This window comes from Phyllobates terribilis, unplaced genomic scaffold (assembly GCF_046119375.1).
Source record: "Phyllobates terribilis strain yellow unplaced genomic scaffold, ASM4611937v1 Scaffold_3530__1_contigs__length_76273, whole genome shotgun sequence".
NCBI lineage: Eukaryota > Metazoa > Chordata > Amphibia > Anura > Dendrobatidae > Phyllobates > Phyllobates terribilis.
The window spans coordinates 16216-39142 of record NW_027366283.1 but is presented as its reverse complement, the minus strand read 5'-3'; the positions used below and the strand labels follow the sequence as shown (position 1 = coordinate 39142).

Below are 22927 nucleotides of genomic sequence, written 5' to 3'. Positions count from 1 at the left end.
AGGTGATAGATGGACTTTGTTGTGGATATATTATATAGTTAGAACGAGTGTTCTTAGGAACACTATGTACCTCGCGAGGTCTAGTGGTTTCTTTTTAACTGTTATTAGGAGGATTTTGCCCTAGTAGCCTTTTTGGTCATGACCATACCTTTATTCTTATATACGTAGTGGTGCACAAATCTAGTGCCGATTATCGGGACTATCCCTTGTTCTCATTGCGAGACATCATTAAAAGTTTCAACGTAATATCTTTTTGTAAGTACGAAAGATATAAGCACTCATGTGCATAATTAATGTGTTCCGGACAATTAGTACAACTTGAAAAATTGTTTGGCCTCCCGGTTAAGTAAGTCATCTTTTCAATCTGAATTCACATAACACGTATGTGGTGAGGTTGGTCGTTGACCCAATTATTCTTGGCGGTGATTTCGAAACCTATTTTCGTGAATTATATAAAATGTTCCCACACAGATATGATATAATATTATATTAATACATTTCCTGTAAGACTCAACTTTGTAGAGTGTTCTCTTGTTATATATATATATATATATTATTATATATCTTCCTTATTCCGTTGAAGTGTCGGAGTTTCCCTCGGTTATTAACTTTTTATTCGAGAAACTTTTAGGTTTAACTAGATACGACTAAATAGAGCATCACATAAATCTCACTGCATAGTCTCTCGACTAACAGGTCACTATTTTTCTCTTATGGTTGGTTGGTGTCATCCATCTCATTACGGCACATCAGGTGGTATCTTCAAGGGTTGAAGATTTCAGGGAGTAGGTCAGTTGGAGATTATTTCTTTTGTTTTTCAGTTTTCAACAAGGCTATGATCTTTTTATGATTAAGTCTTCCACTATATTTATTATTTATGGGATTTTATTTTGCATTGTAAGACAATTATTTATTATTAATATAGTCAGCATTTATTTTTACATTTAATGTTCTAAGCCTTAGTAACTTCGGGTCGATGATTCGCGGTTACTGGCGGTGATATTCTCAAGGTAATTTGGGGGTGTTACAATGACGGCCGTGTATGAAAGACAACGGTGATGGTAGGTTAGGGTTATGCAAAAAAATGATTTTTATTGTAGAATCGAAGGTTCGGAGGCAATGCAGTGATCGCACTGCTCTTACGCCATGATAAGAAGCTTTAGAGTACGTAAATTAGGACAACAAACTTGCTTGTATTTTATATACATTTTTAACATTAGGAAATCAAAGATACGATATCTAGTCTACCCACATATACAAGATACTCTACTAAGTAATATCGTTTAAATATTTCCTAATAATATATACGATATTTTGTAAAATATTGTGATTGTTTTGAATTCTGGTATGATTAAGATTTACAATCCGGGTTTAATTGCAAATGATATATGGGAAAATTTTGAGACAAATTTAATTGTCAATATCATCTCATTTCTTATTTTTCCATTTAATTGCATGTTATGTTAGAATCATACAAAAACTGAAAATAATGGTCTTTTTTGTTTATTGTCCTTGTATGTATACATTGTCATTCATAAATATACATAACACATATCATGCTTACTGTATGGTATACCAAACTGCCTTACCTAATATGCATATCCTATATTTTTAGTTCCCTTGCATGCTTACCCTATGTTATACCAAAATATGATATGTAATATGTATACCCACTATGCTTAGCCCTCTTTAATATTTACAGTGTCGTTCAAAAAAACATAAGCTACATCATGCTTAGCCTACGTTATAACAAAATGTATCATGATTTCACTTGTATCATAAAAAAGACCATTCTAGAATCGATCAAAGATTTAATGCTACTCTATCATGATTTCATATCCATCTTGAGTTTGTTCATGAACATATTGACTTACATTTGCTGCAATGCGACTTTCTACTTGATTAATGCCTTGATGACTTGTTTGTCCACTTGTTATTGGTTGATCCCTTGTGTTTCCTCTCATTATTGATTGTACTTCACCATATTCAAATGTCACATGACAAACCAACTTGGTGCAGTTATCAAAACAGGTAGATTGCCTAGAATTTGCAACATGCTCTTGTTTATACGAGGCATATAATATCCATTATCCACTTTTACTTTCAAAGTTTTGTTTATTTACAAGTTGTAGTGTCATCCATATATTACTAAGTGTCTTGGATATATTAGCAACTTTTTCTACATCTTATGACATTTTTTCATTAGGACTGAATGTTTCTAAAGAAACCTAAATCAAAACGTTCAAATCAAGGCTGTTAAGAGGTCATTGAAATAGTATGAATGTAAAATTATCTTATATGTACAGTTCTTGCAATTCTGGATTTGCTTGTGTTATATGTGCCCTTATACTTTCTTCTTGGATGAAAATGATTCTATCCTCCATTTCTTGGCCATTTCTCTTAGAATTCCTTATATTATATTCACAATGTAGCGAGACGGGCCGTTTATTATTAGTAGGTGTCAAGTGAAATTGATGTATGTAGTTGAGGGCATTCTTCTTGTCACGTTCTTGTTGAACGACTCCACTATTGGTGATTATTGTGCCTTTGCCTCTATTATTTGATGCTATTTTACAAGAATTTTGATAATTGAATGGGAAGATACATATCTTCCCATCAAATATGTGTTCTCCTATGTCATTGAGTCTAGGCTTAGCCTGTAGGTATTGCCACAACATTTGTGAACATCATTTTTTGCTAGAATTAGCAGACCAATACAGTCCCTTTTCATTTGATGCCAAGTATAATTTTCGTGACTTCTTGGTTAGATCAAACCACTTCTCATCTAGATGAGCAAAATTAAACATTGAGTAATAAGTAGATTTTCATGTTGTGTGTTACCCTCTAGTAGATCCATAATCCATTTCACTCTTACCTTTTTTGTTGGATTTTGTCAGCCCTGGAAGCAATGAATTTAAACGAGGTTTAATCTGTATCCTTTTCACCATCATATGCACTCTACTCTCGGATATATTTACCTTCATAACTAGATCTCTTATGCAAGATTCTTCTCTCATTTGAAGAGATGTAACAGCATGCTCTGCATTTGTATCCTCTTTCTACCATAAGTATGAAATTTTGAACTTATACACTTGGCATGAATCTTTTTGCTTCTTGACGATATTCCATAGTGTGCTAAAACTACTGGCTGAAAAGATTGAATTGTTGTGCATCTTCCTTGACTGAACCACGTTCAAGTCGTCCCTATGTTGCCCTTTGTAGTACCCAAACTAGAATATGCACTTTATTCTCTACGTTGAGCTTGTTGATTTGTGTTTGGGGAATAGTGTGTCTGAGTGTCTCTGTTTCTTGCTCAAGGTTTGATGTACTTGAAAACGGTTGTTGGTTTGGCACTCTAAATGTCGTGTGATTTCTCTTCTCTAAGAGTTGGTTGATATCAAAAGGCAACAAGCTTTCCATGCCCGCTATGTATTGAATGCTACCTAACTCAGCAACAATTTCTTGTACATATGGATTCAGAGCAACATTTGATTCCAGATCTCATATCATGAACAGGATGCCATGATGCTTTCAATAGTTGGAATTAAATATTAAATTCAGTTATTATACAGATTCAATTGCTAATTTATCAATCCATGTATTAAAAGTATTGTATTCTGATTCATTAATAGAAGTGTTTAAATTAGTTTCAATGGTTTAATTTATTTGTATTGGTTTCATAATTATTTCTCTCTCTTCTACAACTCAAAAACATATGTCGTTTCTCCCTTTTCTCCATTAAAATCCCGTGTTTTGAGAAAAGTAGAAAGAAGAATAAGACATGGAAGTAGGGATGACAACGGGTTGGGTTTGAGGCAGGGAGAGCACTCCTCCTGACCATCCTCGTTTATGAAATCAATCCAATCCCCATTCCGGTATCAAAAACAATCCCCATCCCCGTCTGTAGGTGATGGGTACGGTGATCCTCATCTCCGTTTATCATACATATAAGTTAAAAAAATTGACATATATAAAATCCATTTAGATCTAATCTATGTAGAATAAAATTTTTAGACATAACACCTTAGAAGAAAATATACTTTTACCACTACAATAATATAAAAATCTGTTAGTTTGAGCTTGCTCAGACTATTCGCTTCTTTTATTTTGATGATGATAAACACTAAATTTGATCTATCTTGTGTTTTCTAAGCGTTCCATGAATAGCTTAAGAAGCCAGGAGAGTCGCTTTGACCAAGCAAACAAGCTAGAGACTAGCTTTGAGCCTTGCGAGTATCTGGATTACCGCAAAGGCAGTCTCAACCAACTCTGAAATAAAGAATCATATTTTGAAGTGAAGATGTGGAGAGAGTTGAAGGCAAAGGACTAGAGCAGAGACGAGGAGAGTCGTTGGTGGCTAGTGTATCCATTACTTCAACGCCAGAGTAAATGAAGTGAAGAGAATCTGTCTAGGTGGCTTATGCTACACCAACGTGTAGAAGATTCATGCTAGCAATGGGAAAGACGTAAAGCTCAAGATAGGCGGATGTGTTTCTACCTATGGAGAGTGAGGAGTGTGGATCGCTAGCATGGACGAATTGAAGCGCAAGGAGTGGTGCGGAAAGATTGCTAGCGTGGCAGAGTAGTTACAAGATTGTTACTCAAGAAAAAAGGAGAATATGTGGAGGGGTTGCCTGGTAGAGTAGTCACACGGATTGACAAGGTGGCAATCTCGTTTATTACTATATTTTATAGAGTTTTCTAACTTGGGGAATAAGTTTAGGATTTCTATAAATAGTTGTAATAGTTGTTTGTATTTACACGAGCTTGGGAAACCTCAAGAGGGACAAAGAGTCTAGCTAGCGCAAACACAACAGGATCAGGAAAGCTTGGGAGTTAGTACGTTGAGTGTCTTGGAGGAATGCAACAGGACTGAAAGCTTGGAAGTTAGTAAGGTTGAGTGTTTGGGCAAGTTGTTGATCTCTGAGGGAGCGAGTGTCGTCTGTACAACTTGAGAGCAATAATCCTTGTAGTGAGTTGAACGCGAGTTGAACGCGATTGTAGAGAGTGGAGTGTTATAAGGCCTTGTAATCCTCTGTTCATTATAATCAATATATTGGTGAGTTTCATCCCAGACATGTATTATTATCAAGGGTTCTCACCTTACCAATTCTCTCTGTGCATATTGAGCTTAACTTTTCATTTAATCATCTAAAGTTCATATTGTGGATTTCCTCTTTATTCCGCATTTGTAGCACACTCACTTTGTAGCGCGTTGTGCTTACTTGAGGGAATCAGACTCGCTTTTAAGTGTTTTTAACTTCCGCATATCTTAAACACTAAAGCTAGTCAATCGAGTTACTCTTTCATAAGAGCTAGTCGATTTAAGCTACTCTATAAAAGTTTTCAACAAGCGAATCACTTCTATATTTACTCGCTTTGTTGAGAGTTATTCTTTGGATACTAGCTTAATAGCTTTTGATCATTGAATATAGAGAGTGTAACATTCACGAATATATCTTATTACACTCGCTTTTACCTCGATTCTTAACTCGTCAAAACCCACAAAATCAAATATATACTTATATAAATTTTAAAAAAGTGTTATTTTTTGGAGATCCTCACGGATATCCCCATCAGATGTAGAGACAGGATATGAAACGGGACGGAGACGTTGATCCATCCCCGTTAATTTTCAAATAACACCCCCTCCAAGTTAAATTCCAAAAAAAGCCCCATTTCCACCCCGTAGCATGTATTTTTCACGAAAATCGGTAAATCCCCGCCCCGTTGCGTCCCTAAACAGAAAGGCTGTAAATTAGAGTACTTGGTTTCTTTACTTTCCGTTTTAAGTGACTGCATAATTTTCTACTGGTAGAATAAGAACAAGAGATATAAATGAGAAATGTGACAGCTCTACTGATTGCACGATTCTACAGCTGGGAGAAAAAGAAGTTTAAGAACTGGCGAGTGGCGATGTTTAATGAGAAATGTCAAATGTGGACAGCTCGCCCCACCAAATCATCCCTGTACTCTAGCAGCACCCAATTATATCCCACCTATAGTATCAGAAACCCAAGCAAATAAACAGTATTTTGTGGCTAGAACTCTCACGCGTAAGCTCCTCTCCCAGCACCAAATCTCTTATACTAATTTTTAATTCTAAACTTCCATTTCCCTGTGCTCCACTTCACATGCTCGACTGCTCTAGCTAGTAACTACAGGAAGAAGAAGAAGAAGAAGAAATCAATGGGGGTTGTGGAAGATGCGCACAACGTCAAGGTTGTAGGTGGAGGCGAGCAGGTGATCGTGCTCGGCCATGGCTTCGGCACCGACCAATCCGTATGGAAGCATCTCGTCCCCCACCTCGTTGATGATTACCGCGTTGTTCTCTACGATAACATGGGCGCCGGCACTACAAACCCTGACTACTTCGATTTCGACCGCTACTCCACACTCGAAGGCTTCTCCTACGATCTTCTCGCCATTCTTGAGGAGCTTCGCGTTTCTTCCTGCATTTTCGTCGGCCATTCCGTTTCCGCCGTTGTCGGCGCTATCGCTTCCATCACTCGTCCTGATCTCTTCTCCAAAATCGTCATGATCTCCGCTTCTCCTAGGTCACTTCTCTTCTGCGTTCTCTATCATGCTCGCTCTGATTTACTTGATGTTTTGCTTTCTGATTCATCAATTAAACGCTCCCAAATTCATGATTTTATCAGTCTTCAGCTTGCTGCTAATCATTGAATTGTTCTGGAAAATTAACTGTTTCTAAATTCGGCTGGATCGTGAATCTAACAGCTTCTTGAAAGATCCATCAGGATAGCAAATTGAACAGCTTTCAACTGTTTGTTTTTAACTGTCTCAGGTACTTGAACGATGTGAATTACTACGGAGGGTTTGAGCAAGACGACCTGGACCAACTATTCGAAGCGATGCAGTCGAACTACAAGGCATGGTGCTCAGGGTTCGCCCCGCTGGCGGTGGGTGGTGACATGGAGTCTGTGGCCGTCCAAGAGTTCAGTCGAACACTCTTCAACATGCGTCCAGACATCGCCCTCAGCGTAGGTCAGACCATCTTCCAGTCAGACCTCCGCCAGATCCTCTGCCACATCACCGTCCCCTGCCACATCATCCAGAGTGTCAAGGACCTGGCTGTGCCAGTTGTCGTGGCTGAGTTCCTCCACCAGCATCTTGGCGGAGACTCCATTGTTGAGGTGATGTCGTCAGAGGGTCATCTTCCTCAACTCAGCTCCCCTGATACTGTCATCCCCGTGCTTCTTCGCCACATTCGTCATGACATTGCCGTGTGATAGCTCTGCTTGTCTTTGTGTTTGTTTATGTATGATGAGATGTTGGTCACATAAACTTGCTACAGACTAAGCTGTTAATAGAAGGGCATCATCATCACTTTGATGGTTGGTGTCTATACTCATTAAGGCTCTTCTGTGGTGGATTTATGTGATCTTAAGTAGTATGTTTGTATAGCTGTTCACTGTTATAATGACTTATTTAGTGTGTGCATCTCCTCACAACTCTATATATAGATCCCATCATTATTACTTATATATAACTTTTATTAACCAAATATTTCTATTGACTCTTTTAACCCTCTTCCATCAAGTAACTAATCTCCTAATTTCATCAGCTAATTGTTTAACCTCCTTTCTACTAAAACCCTAAAACTATCTCCCTCTTACTCCTTTTTTACGATCTCTCGCTCGCTCTTCCTATCTGCCATTCTCTCGCTCGCTTCCCTCCTTCAACACCCTCTCAGGCTCGATCGCTCACTCCTTCACCTTCTCTCTCACGCTCGATCACTCTGCTGAATCGACTCGCTCGCTACGCTACGCTCGCTTGGGATCTCCGAAATCAGCAACACCAATCCACTTGCCCGCTACACTCCGCTCCAGATCTTCAACATAATACAAACCTTCAAAGGTTGATGACAGTTCTTCTGAGAATACGTATTTTGACAATATCGATGTTGTGTTGATGACAATATGTGTTGATCGATAATATGTTGGTGTCAATACGTGTTGGTGATAATATGTCTTGATGACAATATGTGTTAAAAATATGGTAATAATATGTTGGTGACAATACGTATTGATGAAAATATCGATGGCATGTAGAACATGTGTTGATGACAATAATTATTGATCAATAATATGTTACTGAAAATATTAGTAACATATATTATTAATTTTTTATGACAATATTTTTGACATATAATTTGAAGTGTTGATGACAACACGGGTGGATTGATAATCTGTTGATGACAATATTTTTTGACATATATTATGATTTGTTGATGACATTACGTGTTAATCAGCCGATGACAATATTGCATATTTTTGGAAGTATCCCTCACATTATTGTCATCACTATGTTAATAATATACAATTTGAAGTGCTTTATGAAAATACATGTTTATGAAGTTTGTCAATGATTGATAATTTGTTGATGATATTAGTAGTAGTAAAGTTTGATGATAATAATTGTGCTAATGACAATGAAACTTGCAATATTGTATATTGATAACAATATATTATTTACTTGATGACATTAATTGTGGGTGTTTTTTCCTTTTAGATCCGGTGTGGAAGATGAAGGTATTAACAGTTTTGTACGGAGGTGTGTGGAAGGTGAAAGGCGAATTTGTCTATTATGATATAGATGTCACCTCAAAAGCATTTGTCATTGATAACAGAGTGCAACTAGATGCTATTAAATTGAAGATAATTGATAAATTCTAACTTAATATTGAAGCTAGTGAGCTTCTATAAGTCATTTACATCCTTTTCAAAAGTTGAGAAGCCCATATGTTGTAGATGGAGAGGACGGTTTTGGTTCATTTAAGGCTATCAATGAATTACCCAACGTGTCGTGGAGTTTACTATTATACGTTTCATTGCATGATAGAATGATATGCAACCAACGTGGCATGATTAAATTTGATAAAAAAAAGATTTAGAAGCTATTGATGAAGATCTTCTATTGATTACAATGATATGGACAACAATTTTAATCAATATGCTCAGATTAGGAAGGATTTTATGTATGTTTGTAACATCCCCAAATTACCTTGGGAATATTACCGCCAGTAACTCCGAATCGTCGACCCAAAGTTACTAAGGCTTACTACATTTAATGTAAAAACAAATACACAATACATTACTAATAAATATTGTCTTACAATGCAAACCAAATCCCAAAGATAATACATTCAGCGGAAGACTTAAACACAAGAAGATCGTAACCTTGTTGAAACTGAAAAGCAAAAGAAATAATCTTTGACTGCCCTGCGCCCCAAAGTCTTCAATCCTTGAAGATACCACCTGATGTGCCATATCACACCAGCCAACCATGCAAGGAAAATAGCGGTCGGTTAGTCTAATGAAAGACTATGCAAATGGGATTTATATGATGCTCTTTGTAGTCGTATCTAGTTAAACCCATCAGTTCTCGAATGAAAGCCGATAGCCGAGGGAAACTCCGATACTTCCACCGGAAAAGATATGTATATATATGGCAAGAGAAGACTCCAAAGAAATTGAGTCTTATGCGGAACATTTATACAAGAGAAGACTCCGACACTTCCACGGAATAAGGGAGAGATATAATAATATCTATATATACCAAGAGAATACTCCAAAAGTTGAGTCTTATGGGAAGATATTAATATAATATTATATTATAACTGTGTGGAACATTTTATATAATTCACGACAATAGTTTTCGAAATCACCCCCCATGAATAATGGGGCCAACGACCAACCTCACCGCATACGTGTTGTGCGACTTCAGATTGAAAAGATGACTTACTTAACTAGGGGGCAAACAATTTTCCAAGTTGTACTAATTGTCCGGAACACATTAATTATGCACATGAGTGCTTATCTTTCATACTTTCAAAATAATTTATGTTGAAGCTTTTAATAACGTCTCGCAATGAGAACATGGGAACAATCCCGATAATCAGCACCAGTTGTGTGCACCACCCTTATATAAGGATAAGGATATAGTCATGACCAAAATGGCTATTAGGGCAAAATCCTCCTAATACCAGTTATAAAGAAACCACTAGACCTCGCGAGGTACATAGTGTTCCTACGAATACTCGTTCTAACTATATAATATATCCACAACAATCTACAACAAGTCCATCTATCACCCTAAGGTAATAGTATATTCATATATATATAGCATCTCCACTATATGCATACAACCTAAATAATATTTATTTTAGGTTATTAAAGTTCCCAACACACAAGAGAATAATATTTTATCCCAACTTAATATAGCAACCGATTCATTGTTATTTAAGACAAATATGGAATAATCAAACAATATATAAGCAAGAGCGAACCGCACTTGCCTTAAATCCGAAGATTTTGACACGTATCCAACGGAGATAAAGTTCCTAGTTGACAGGATCGATTCCTGAACGAGTTGATTGATGGGACTTATAAGCATATGTATATAAATTATGTTAAATTGGAATATTTGTTTGTAGATTCAAACAAACAATTAATGGCATAATACATAGATTATTACCAAAAACCCGAATGTAATTCGGCAGAACGAATGTTGCTGCACAGTTGGGTTCGAATTGCTCGTTCAAGGATCAAACGGAGACAAAATCAGACATGATTGGTACCGTTGGCTTCGTATCGAAACGAACTATAATTTAGAATCAAGAAAATCCAGAAAAGATGGATTATTTTGTCTGGAAAATGCGAAACCGTGAACACTTACAGATCTCGTCGGAGACAGTTGCTGAACTGCGTGATGAACTTCAAAGAGCTTGTTCAGGGATCAAATGACAGCGAAAACGGACGTGATTGGTACCTTTAGCTTCGTATCGAAACGAAATAAAATTTAGAATCAATAAAATTCATAAAAGATGAACTATAGACTCGAGAAAAGGAAAAACCGTGAACACTCACTGTTCACGCCAGAAATCAGAGGCTGGGCTGCGCAATGAATTTCGAATATCTCGTTTAGGGGTCAAATGACGACGAAACTGGACAAGACTGATGGTGTTGGATTCATATCAAGTCGAACTACAATTTAGAATCAAGAATCTTTGAAAACGTTTGACTAGAGTTTCAGAAATACCGAAACATAGAAGCAACATAAAAACAGAGTGTAAGAACAACTTACAATGTTTGAAGTCGAATCTATGTCATTCGGAAGCGGAATTTGATGATTCAAGAGTCTAAGTCCACTAATTTGAGTATGAGGAATTCAATTTTTTGGTCAAAATAAGGAAATAAAGGATCGAACTAAAGTAACTGGAAGGATTTCAGATTCGGGTTTTATGAGTAAAATGAAGAGCAAGCTCTTCATTTATAGAAGAATGATGAAGATGGATGATTGAATCTGAATGATGGATGGATTTAACTCTCACATGGAAAAAAGAGTTGAAATAGAAGAGCTATGGATAGGAGGAGACCTCAAAATAGTGAAGAAGAATGATGGAGATGGTTAATAATGTCACCTATGAATTTGTCTTCCTATCACAATTGATGAGCTGATTGGTGTATGTACTATTTGACCAATTCTGTAGATCCTAATGCTCATATGGTATGGATAGACAATGTAAATGCAAAACTTAAAGCACTATGTGACATTTTGAAGGCTCACTCCGTATTAAGCGCTATGTGACATTGAAGAAGGTTCATTCCACATTGTTGCAATTAAATTTTGTAGTCAATTATAGAATTTACCAAAGTTCTTGAAAGTTGTAAAAATTATCCTTCTAGGATAATTCCAACCTTCAATTTAATTTTAAGTCTTTTCAAAGTGTTTTTAAAATCAAGAAAAATACCGTTGAAAAATATAATCAAAGTTTAAATATACCGAATTAAGTATCAACTTAATTATTACGGTATAAAAGAGAGGGTTATTACAATGTTGGTAAGTGTTTTGACAGTAAAGAAGAGTTGCAGGATGCTATTCATAATCTAGGCATTCGAGAGAACTTTGGACACAAGGTTTATAAATCAGCGCCTGACCTAATCAAGCTTAGATGTGTTGATAAGGACTGCAAATGGAGGTTACGGGTTGCTATGTTAGAGGGCAGCGTAAACTTTGAGATTAGGAAATTTAACAAAATCCATACATGCTCATTTGATGTTCGATGTGCCAACCATTGTACATCTTCATATAAAACAATTGGAGAACAAATCAAGTAGATTCCGCTGAAAGCAGTAGTCTCCGTCTCCTGAAATTAGATAATTATAACTAGACAAAAACCCTAATTCAACACAGTGCAAAACTCTATGAACAATGAATCTATACGGGTAGGTACGCTCAACTGTAACGTTTTGGTTGAAATTGGAAAAGGAAGATTATGTACAACTTCACAGAGGAGATAATATCCAACGGATGATGCTCCGATGGAGACTATACAGTTCGAGACTAGAGCTGAAATATTTTTCAGTAATACGTACAATTGCCTTCATTTTCCTGAAGAAAATACCTTCAGCGTTAAACATTTATTAAGATTAATATAAAAGAATAATGTTTTTGCTTTTAACCACCCAATAAATAGCTCAATTTGCACTTAAAACACACGTTGTTTAGCTATTTATTTTTAACCATTCAAAAGTGTATCTCTGTTAACAAAACTGTATCCAAACCTCTCACTCGTACAACTATGGGAGGACCTATTGAGTTGCATAAGATGCAAAAGCATTTCTTCGTAGCATATCCGGCCCCAGGGATATTTTTAAACAATTCCATGTTAGACGAAATGCATAAACAACATGATTGATCTCATTTGGATTCCCCCTCGATAACAACAACCCGTCAATAACCAATATTTGCACCCACCTAAGCTTCACTTGAACATCTGTCTCTTTTTTCAGTAAATCAACCAAAAGATCGAATGCCAACGTTGTGATTCCTATGTCAGATCTGGAATCAACCTATAGGATGTCATCATCCGGAATCTGTTCACAATTTAAACTAGTTATCGCAGTGAACTCAAGAGGGGAGGAACGGGCAATCTTGCCATTTACGTTGAACCACATTTTATGTACTTTCTCCATCTCTATTTGCATGAGAATGAAGTGAACCAACTGCGCACAGAATTTCACCGAGTCCCCAATTTGAAGATGGGACCCAGACAACCAGAGTAAAGTTCTCGAAAATTAGTTAGAGGGAATATGTCCTCAAGACCATGAAAGAGGTCGAATCTGCCAAAATTATTGATCTTAGTGTAACCTCTTCTCTTCAGGAACAAAGTATTTTGTTTGTATTCGAGACATCCGAACATGTTACAACGCAGAAACAAATGTCAGCTACTAATTGATACAATACAATTCAATGTCATCAGTGATAATATGTTGCTCAATGATGACAATATTGTCAATAATAGTCAACCACAAAATACTCATTGGTGACAATATTCCTAAGTGATGACAAAAAGTGATGATAATATTACTCAATGCTGGCAATATTGTCAACAATAGCCAACCCACAAACTATTATCATCAACCAAATATGTTGTCATAAAAAACCAATTAATGTCATCAAAGCAACCAAATAATGTCACCAACGATATTGTCATCAAACACATATAGTCATCAACCAATTACTATTGACATCAAACAAACAATGTCACACACAATATTATCATCAAACATAGTATATTGTCATCGGTCAACAAATAGTAGATCTTGTGATATTATAGAAAATAGCAATATCAATCACTGACATGCAATCTAACATGGTATAATGTCATCATTCACACAAAACATTGTCATCAAGAACAATCTAAAATAGAGTATATTGTCATCAGCATTAAAACCAAATAGATTTTCGGACAAATCCTAATAATGATGCCATCAATAACCCACGTGCAACCTATAAGACTGTAATGCCGTCTTTCGCATTGAACATTGTCATCAACACAACCTAAAACATAAAAAGTAAGCAAAAACATATGATAATGTTGTCAAAACCTAAAATTGAGCAACATACTTGAATGTTCTGGTCGGGGATTGAAGTGGACAAAACACCTTGAAGAATCGATAAGAAACGGGTAGATAAATCAAGCGAAATCAAAATCGAAATCCAGTGATACGAAGAAAGAAGAAAATATGAAAACTGTCACTTCAATGGAAAGAAACGTCACTTCAATGGAGTACGAAATCCTCACTTCAATCGAGCAAGGAACCGAAGCAGGAAATGAAATCCGAGTACAATCGAGTGTAGTAGAGAGTGGGAGAAATTGTGAGTAAAAATGAGAGACATAGTCGTGAGAATGGGAGAAACGGAGAGAGACACGCAACACAAAGAGAGAGAGAGAGAGATGGTATATATAAAGGTGATACAAAAACATAAAATTCCAATAAGGGAGACAACTAATAAGAATAAAATTATAAAGTGGCAATGGGCTCAAATTCTTCTAGAAAAAACCTCTTCATAAATAAAAGTCTTTATAAATACTAATTCCAACAAATCATGTATCATCCTGGTATAACGAAATTGTTGGTCAAAGAAGCTTTGCTTCAGGTGAATTGCGTTATATATGATGGTTGTTGTCCATCTGAACCATGTATAATTCTTTCATCCATGAAGAAATCAACTGTGCCAACTATATTGTTGCACATTACTAAACAGAGACATCAATATTACTTCATTTATTTTGTAACCATTCATAAGATAGACATTAACATTAGTTCACTTATTCCCTACATTAAAAGATAAAGAGATGGGTCTTATAATGTTGAGTAGCTTTTACTCGAGGAATCAAAACCATAGCTAGAGAGTGTGTAACATTAAACAGAAGCAATATGCTTAGACTTAACCATGACGCGTTTATATTCACCGTTCAATGCTAAACGCCTGAGCTTGAACCCCAACTAGAGAAAATGTGGGTGATGAGCCTGCAACTTCAAGAAACTTGATGCGCTCTTTTCCTGCAAATATGTTCTTCAGCTTCTCATCACAGATTATGATTCTCTTGTCATCTGGATCCTGCAACATAGTACAGATGCAACAACCAACTCAGGCTCAGCAAACAACTAGATGGATGAGCAATCTTCTGATTCTCACCATATACATTCTGCTTTCTACACAACAATGGCCCATATAAAGTAGCAGCAAATCCCCATTGAACAACAAAATCACGAGCATATACTCAATTTCAGAAATATGTGTCCCTTAATCACTATCAGAAGGAATTTAAGCAACCCTAATTTCATAATTTGGGAGTTGAAACAAGAAGAAAGCAAGAGAGACCTGAAGATTATTCTGCTTGATGTGAGCCCAGATGAGTTTTGAGGGCTTCGGTGCGAGAAACTTCCGGCATACCGACCACCTCTTGCATTGCCGGCGACACCTTTCTCGGCCTCATTATTCCTCTCGGTTTCCCTGTCGGCTTGTTCGACACCGCACAAGCCGACACTTTCAACCCCGTCTGCTCGCCGGAGCACTAGAAAGCCGGTGGAAAGACAAAGACGAAGAGAGCGTCGTCTTCAACGGCGCCGGTTTCTCTGCCCCCAGAAAGCTCGACGCGAAGCCGCACCTAAACGATGTCGTTGCCATCACTTCAAATGTACACCAATTTTGGCTGCTCTGTTCAGTTCCAGCAAGAGATAAACCTCCTGGTTTGAAATGGCTGACGCTTCAGAATTCTGATAAGGTCCAATTTCCCACTTTTTAATTTTTATTTCAAATCTAAATAGAGAGAGTAAACTCGGCCTGAGGTTCGAACGGCCTAACAGAAACACGCATCAGAATGTGGACCTATTTGGGCTCAGCCCATTCAATGATATTGTTCCCACAAAATGGCCCAGAACTAGGAGCGGGTGAACTTAGGACAATTTGTAATAATATTAAGAATAAGGATTCGGTGTGAAGTGTCCTTATGGTGTGAAGTGCGAAGTTTCTCGGATATATATATAACACACTAATGTTAACATATAACACGCAAGCGTTCAGACTAAGAAGATACAAAAAATCACCCAGAAAACGTAAAAAAAAATAAAAAAATTCACCATTAATTACAAAAATGTCACTGCGTGGATTCATTAAAAAAAACCATCTTTTACTCTCAGCCCATTTTCTAATCTAATGGCTCAACATTTTTCACATTTCACACCATAAGGGCACTTCACACCATAAGGGCACTTCACACCGGAACCCACCTCATAATATTAAATAATAAGAGTTCGGTTAAATGAGAATAAAAACACATTTCAGCTATTGGATTTAGAAAATTCAACGTATGAGATTGAGCATGTGGTTAACCGTTATCACTACTGGTCAACTGTCAACATCAGTCACTGCCAATAAATAGTTGGTGTCTTAGCATTAGTGCATGGTTTCTTTGAGTACATGGTTGATGTGTTAGCATTAATGCAGGAATTTTAGTGTAAAAAGTGCATTTTGGTTAAAAGTACAAGAATTTAATATGAAGTGCATGATTTTGCTAAAAAATTCACATATTTTACAGTAAAGTGCATGAGTTTTTTTTTGTAAAAAGTGCAGGAGTTTTAGTGTAAAGTGCATGAATTTTAATGTGAAGTGCACGAGTTTTGTTAAAACTGCACAAAGTTTAAGTGGTTGGATCATCATCGACTGTTCCATGCTCAGCAAGCAGTTCAAAATCTTCAAAGGAGGACATGCTACTAAATATGAAGATCAGTCAAATGAGCTTGAACCATGTCATGAAAGTTCTAGAGTTGTGCTGATAGGCGTTGAAACATTTCGAGCACCTTGACATTCACAGTTGTTTGATGAATAAGTGCTTGCTCTAAGTCGCTTGCCTTGGGTAGCGCTTTGAAGACTTCTTTCTTTTCCTTGACCTTAGTAGTTATTGGAGGGGGATCCATGCTAGAGTATTTTTGTAGACAACGTAGAGTAGGAACATATATTATGTTCTCGCAGGGTGTTTCAGAGACTGGGCATTAGATTCCCAAATCAACCATAATTATCTTTACAAGGTGGGGGTGGGGTAAGTAGTGTGTTTTGTGTTGGAGGGTTGTGAGCATGTGAAGGAGTATGATTTTGGGAGTGTCTATGAACTCGCCTTCCATGGCCTGGCGCGTTAAGAAACCATCTGCTATGTTGACTGTATCCCTCTTTCCTGGCAAGGGATGATGTTGTGAATCATGATATGGTGAAGAAGCTTATCCTGAAAGAACATCTGATTAGTCTTTAGGTATGAGATGTTGCGGCGACCAAAGAGGAGCTGGAATGTATTGGCCTTTCCCGAAGACAAATTTTTCTTAGGTAGTGTTGCATACCCTTGACCAGTGGAGAAGCCAAGGACCTTCGCAATCAGCTTTGCATTGATGGTAATGGGGTCCTCTCCCCAGGGAATGAAAGCGACCGCGTATGACTGACCAAGGCCTAGGGTCATTGGGTTAAGGTTGGAGTAGAACTTACGGATTTTATTATGGTCGACAACGAATGGTTCTTGCTCTAACTCCTGTCAACAATTTCTCTCCAAAGTCACTACCGTTGAAGCGAGATCAAACTCCTTTGAGTCGATCATTTCCCAGAACCCGATGCCTATAATTATTGATTCGATGAGGGAACAGGTTTGGAAGTTGCCTGTGGCAGGCAACAGTGATATGTCAAGTTGTTGAGAGGCTTTGGATGCAGTTGAAGGGGGTGTAGGGATAAGGCCTTATTGAGGAGCTGAAGTAGGAAGAGAAGGGGCCTTGGCTTTCTTGGCTATGGATGATGAGCCAGCGAGGAGAGGGTGTTTGCACGATTGCCCGGATGCGCTTACTCTATCACGGAGGGGTAGGGTTGTCCTTGGCAACTTAAGACCTTCAATAAGGGCCAGATCGGTGTTGGAGGCCGTTTCTTGGATGGTCGCTTTAGTGAGGTCGATCAGTTCTCTAGTCTTGGAGTCGCTGGAGGCAGTCTTTGACTTGCTAAGGGACAAGGTTTGGATTTTGTCTGAGCTTTCTTGAGATGTGGTGATTTTAGGTGTAGGAGGAGGCAAAGAGACTTTGGCTGGAGGAGGTGGTATGGCTTCTTTGGATGGAGGAGGAGTTGGTGGCATGACAACGGGAGTGGCGTGAGGTGTAGTTGTAGTGGTGGTTGGAGGTGGTGTATGTGATTTGGTTTGAGCTTCAGCCGCCGCGAGCTCCTCTTGCCTGAGTTTCTTAAAGGCAACAAAAATTCGTGTATTCAGTGGTTTCGAGGGATTAGGAAGACAAGTTTGTGTTTCAAGAGCTAGCCATTGTTTGTGATTGAATTTTTCAGTGTGTTGGCTTGAGAAGTGATTGAGAGAGAGTAAGATGGTTGATAATTATGAGAGCTTGGGAGCAGAGAAGATGTAAGAGAGAGAATGATAGAGCTTAATGAGGGCGGTGAACAGGGATGATGAAGGAAAGGCCTTTTATAGAAGGGTTTAAACGGTCACGAGTTTTGACGGTCACAACTGTAACAGAAGGATGCAGCTTGTTGGGAACGCGGTCACTTACAATGGCTCTTTCATGGGAATTGGGATCTATGGCTTCATAATGATTACCTTTTTCAACTAGTTGTTAATATCGGTCGGTCCCCATGAATTCTATCGGTCCCTAAAAAATACACTGTTAAACAAATACTCGGTCCCCTTGCTTACTGAGCAGGCCATCAAGAAGCGATACTGGAATAGCGCTTTAACTTGATTCTCAATCCCAACAATAGTACTAGGGAGACATATGCATACATTTATATAGTGAATGGACAATGACACTCAAGCAATCAATAGATATGCACATGCAATTCAAATCAGGGTAGGCTATTTGTCATCTAAGTGAATATTCCCATGCGTGGACTATTGGTCATAGGGAACGGAACACAAAGATCAACCAAGGGACTAACTTATAAGCACGAATCATGTCTGGGGGCTGTTTAATATGGTTTAGAAGAGATCATTGTTCTTATGTTTCATGGCTTGAAAGAGAGAGCATACAAAGGTACACAAATTATCAAGCAATAGGGCAAAACAAGATAGTAATTAACAAGGTCTTTCTAATTGCATCACACAGGAGAGGGAACTTAAAGATAGCAGATAATTCATAGTTAATGGAGAGGGAACTTAAAAGGAGGGGGTTGATCAATTGAAGGGAATCATTTCCAAGATAAGTCTTAGGTTAATAAATATGTCCTTGTTCAAGGCCTTGGTGAAAATATCAGCTATTTGATCATCAGTCATGCAGTGAGTGAGCTCAATGTTCTTCTTCTCCAGATGATCATGGAGAAAGTGATGACAAATGTCAATGTGCTTTGTCCGTGGGTGATGCACAAGGTTCTTGAAAATATTGATGGCGCTAGTATTATCACACCTTATTTCAAGCACGCCAATAGAAATGTCAAGGTTGGAGAGTCGTGGCTTAAGCCATATAAGTTGAGTGCAACACGATGCAACATCTATATATTTGGCTTTAATAGTTGAGAGGGCAATGGAGTTTTGGTTTTTGGATCCCCACGAGACAAAGCATGGGCCTAGAAATTGAGTCATTCCAGAAGTGCTCTTGCGATTATCCAGGAAACCTGCATAATCAACATCGATATATCTAACAAGAGTAAAATCACGATGTTTTGGATATCATAGACAAAGATTGTCAGTCCCTTTGAGGTAGCGAAAGACTTGCTTGATGTTGGTGACATTTGATTCTCTTGGATTGAAATGAAAGCGGGCACAAAGACTAGCAACAAATACAATATCGGGTCTGGAAGCAGTCAAGTACATAAGGGAACACACCATTTCCCAGTAAGTAGTCTCATTGGTCGAAGGGCCATTCAGATCAGCATCTAACTTAGTCGTTGTGGATACTGGAGTGTGCACTGACTTGCAAGAAACCATATCATACTTTTTCAAGATCTCCCTTAAGTATTTTTGTTGATGAATCTGTATGCCTTCATCCTTTTCCACAACTTGCAAACCTAAAAAGAAGTTCAGTTCCCCTATCATGCTGATGCTGAACTTGCTACTCATCACATCTTTGAATTTCTTGACCAACGACATGTTGGTTGCACCAAAAATGATATCATCTACATATACCTGAACCACAAGAATCTCGCTTCTGAGTTCTTGAATGAAGAGTGTCTTGTCTATCTTCCCCCTTGATAGTTATTGGCTAGAAGTTACTCCGAGAGGCAATCATACCAGTCCCTTGGAGCTTGCTTCAGGCCATACAACACTTTGTCCAGGAAGAACACATGATCGGGATGTTGAGTGTTTTCAAAACCAGGAGGTTGCTTAACGTACGCTTCCTCATTAAGATGGCCATTGAGAAAGGCAGACTTGACGTCCATCTAACATAGCTTGAAACCCTGGTGAGAAGCGAAGACAATCAAAAGGTGAATAGCTTCAAGTTTGGACAATGGTGCATAGGTTTCATCATAATCAATCCCTTCTTGCTGATTATACCCATGAATAACTAGTCTAATTTATTCCTTATCACAATACCTGAATCATCTAGCTTGTTTCTAAAAACCCAGCGAGTTCATATAATGGTTTGATCAACGGGCTTAGGAATAAGCCACCAAACCTTTTTTCTTTCAAATTCATGAACCTCCTCTTCTTGCACCAGAAATAACTCAATCTGGATCAATAATACCGCTTTGATGTTCTAGGGTTCAAGAAGAGAAACAAAGGCATTGAAAGCACAAATGTTAGTTGTTGAAGAATGAGTGCGAATTCCAAAATCTAAAGGGTTAAGATATTGGATGGAGGGTGATATTTGCTTTGTTGAAATGGACAAGCTTGAGGTTCTAAGTATGTGGAGGTATTTCTGAGAGAGAGATGGTAGTGTCTTCTGGTTCCTCATTGTCTCTCTCAGTCTCTGTGGTCAAGGAAACTGAGGGGGTAAAGGCTGGAGCGAGAGGATTGAGATTTGAGGCTTACTAGCTTTGGAGATACTTGAGAAGCTGTATCAGAAAAGGGATCCTGAGGAAGAGGGCTTGGGGAAAGATCAAGTCATCAAAGACAACATGGATGCTTTCCTCAAAGGTTCTGGTTCTCTGATTGAATACCTCATATGTCTTACTTGCAGGCACATAGCCAAGGAAGATAGCTTCATCACTTCTAGTATCAAACTTTCCAAGGTTATCCTTCCCATTGTTGTGAATGAAGCAATTGCAACCAAAAATACGTAGATGGGAGATGCTTGGGAGATGGCCTCTAATAAGCTCATATGACGTCTTTTCTAGGATGGGTGTAAGCATAGACCTGTTGATGATATAGCACGCTATGTTAACAGCTTCAACCCAAAAAGATGAAGATAAGCCACTTGAGATAAGCATAGTTTGGGCCATTTCCACCAAAGTGCGACACTTCCTTTTTACAACACCATTCTGCTGAGGAGTTCTAGGGGATGAGAAGTTAATACCCCTTTCTTTAAGAAACTAAGCATGTCCCCATTCTCAAACTTCGTACCATGGTCAGATCTTTTAACTCGAACAAAATAGAGAAAGAGAAGTCTCAAGCAAGGGAACTAGCTTAGAGAAGCGTGAAAAGACCTGATTTTTTGAACGAAGGAACAAGGTCCAAGTGAAGTGTGAGAAGTCCTCCATAATCACAAACATGTAGCAAGATCCACCAGGGCTTTGAACTCGCATTGGCAGAAATAGATCCATGTGAAGTAGCTCTAGGGGCTTCTTAGAAGTAATATCGTTCGTGGCCTTGAAGGAGCTTCTAACCTATTTTTCTTGCACACAATTAGCACATTGAGACATATTTTCAGATATGATGGGAGGAAGACTATGGACCAGCTCCTTTGAGCGTAGCTTGTGAAGCAAATGAAGACTAGCATGGCCGAATCACTGATGCCACATAGATGAATGATCTTCAATAAGCAAGGCATTTATGACTATTTGGGATGTAGCTAGAGTCAAAACGATAGATGTGGTCGATTCACTTCCCTTTCAGAATGATCTCATTGGTTGAGTTCCTAACAAAACATGTAGTAGTAGTGAAGATGAATTCATTGGAGCCTTCATCACATAGCTGAGCAACACTCAACAACTTGAAGTGCAGGCTATCAACCAGATATGCGATTTGAATTTCAATTCCTTCATTCAGTTGGACCTTTCCATATCCCTTGATTCCACCAGTCTTTTGTTGCCAAATAAGATGTTACCACCTTTAGTAGATTGAAACGAGCGGAGATTGTCTTTGTGTACATTCATATGGCAGGAGAAGTTGCTATCAATGTACCATCTGTTCTTGCTAGTTGCTTGACCTTGCAAAGATAAGACTTAAACTTTTGGAACCCATCAAAACTCAGCTTTTCTGGGTTTGTTAGATTTTGGGCTTTCTTGATTTTGAGAATGAGAAGCACATGTAAAGGCACTTCCAGAAGGATTAAACTTGTTATTAGATGCATGCTTTATCTCATTAACACCGCTTTTCTTGCTATTTGGGGATCTATAAAGCTTGCTATCTTGGGCCTTCTTCTTCCTATAGTCATGAATAGTATGTCCATTGTTTCCGAATATCTACACCAAGATTTATATTGAACATAGTCATATTTCCCCTTTCCAAGATGAAAGGGACTTCATTTTTCATTCTTAGAATTGGTGTTCTTAAAAAATTTGCCTTTAGCTTGATTAACATACATAGTGTGAGCCTTTTCTCCAGAAAACCAAGTTTTAGCACCTTAAGGGGATTGTTCTAGGACCTTAATCTTTTGATCTAAGTGATCGTTTATACTCCTACTAGCATGAAGGGCCTTATCTAAAGTTTCAGCCTTTTCAGCTAACTCCCTAGTTAGTTTTTGTTGAGCAGATGAATCATTTTCAGAATCATAACCTAGTCCAGGTCTAGCTCAAACAAACACAGTTTGGTTAACCGTCTTTTCATTTATGGAATCAGTAAAAGTTTCAAGCTTATTCAAAATAAGTTATATATCACTTTCCATATTACTAGTTATGACCTTAGGAGATCCCCCTTGAGGTTGCTTTCCCTTGCAGCCCTCGCACGACTTAGTTATTAAGCTCATTTCCTTAACTTTCTTAAGTG

At 38.0% G+C, this 22927-nt stretch overlaps 1 protein-coding gene across 1 annotated transcript; it reads left to right on the top strand.

Moving 5' to 3' along the window:
* The first annotated feature begins 6189 nt into the window (after positions 1-6189).
* Positions 6190-7250, top strand: LOC141248019 (uncharacterized). The gene is made up of 2 exons (XM_073669316.1): positions 6190-6557; positions 6806-7250. The coding sequence occupies exons 1-2, from the start codon at positions 6190-6192 to the stop codon at positions 7248-7250; spliced, it is 813 nt and encodes a 270-aa protein (XP_073525417.1).
* Positions 7251-22927: the final 15677 nt, after the last annotated feature.

Coding starts and splice junctions, on each gene's coding strand:
- LOC141248019 (XM_073669316.1), top strand. CDS start 6,190: ATGGGGGTTGTGGAAGATGCGCACAACGTCAAGGTTGTAGGTGGAGGC. Junction 6,558..6,805: donor ATGATCTCCGCTTCTCCTAG/GTCACTTCTCTT, acceptor TAACTGTCTCAG/GTACTTGAACGATGTGAATT.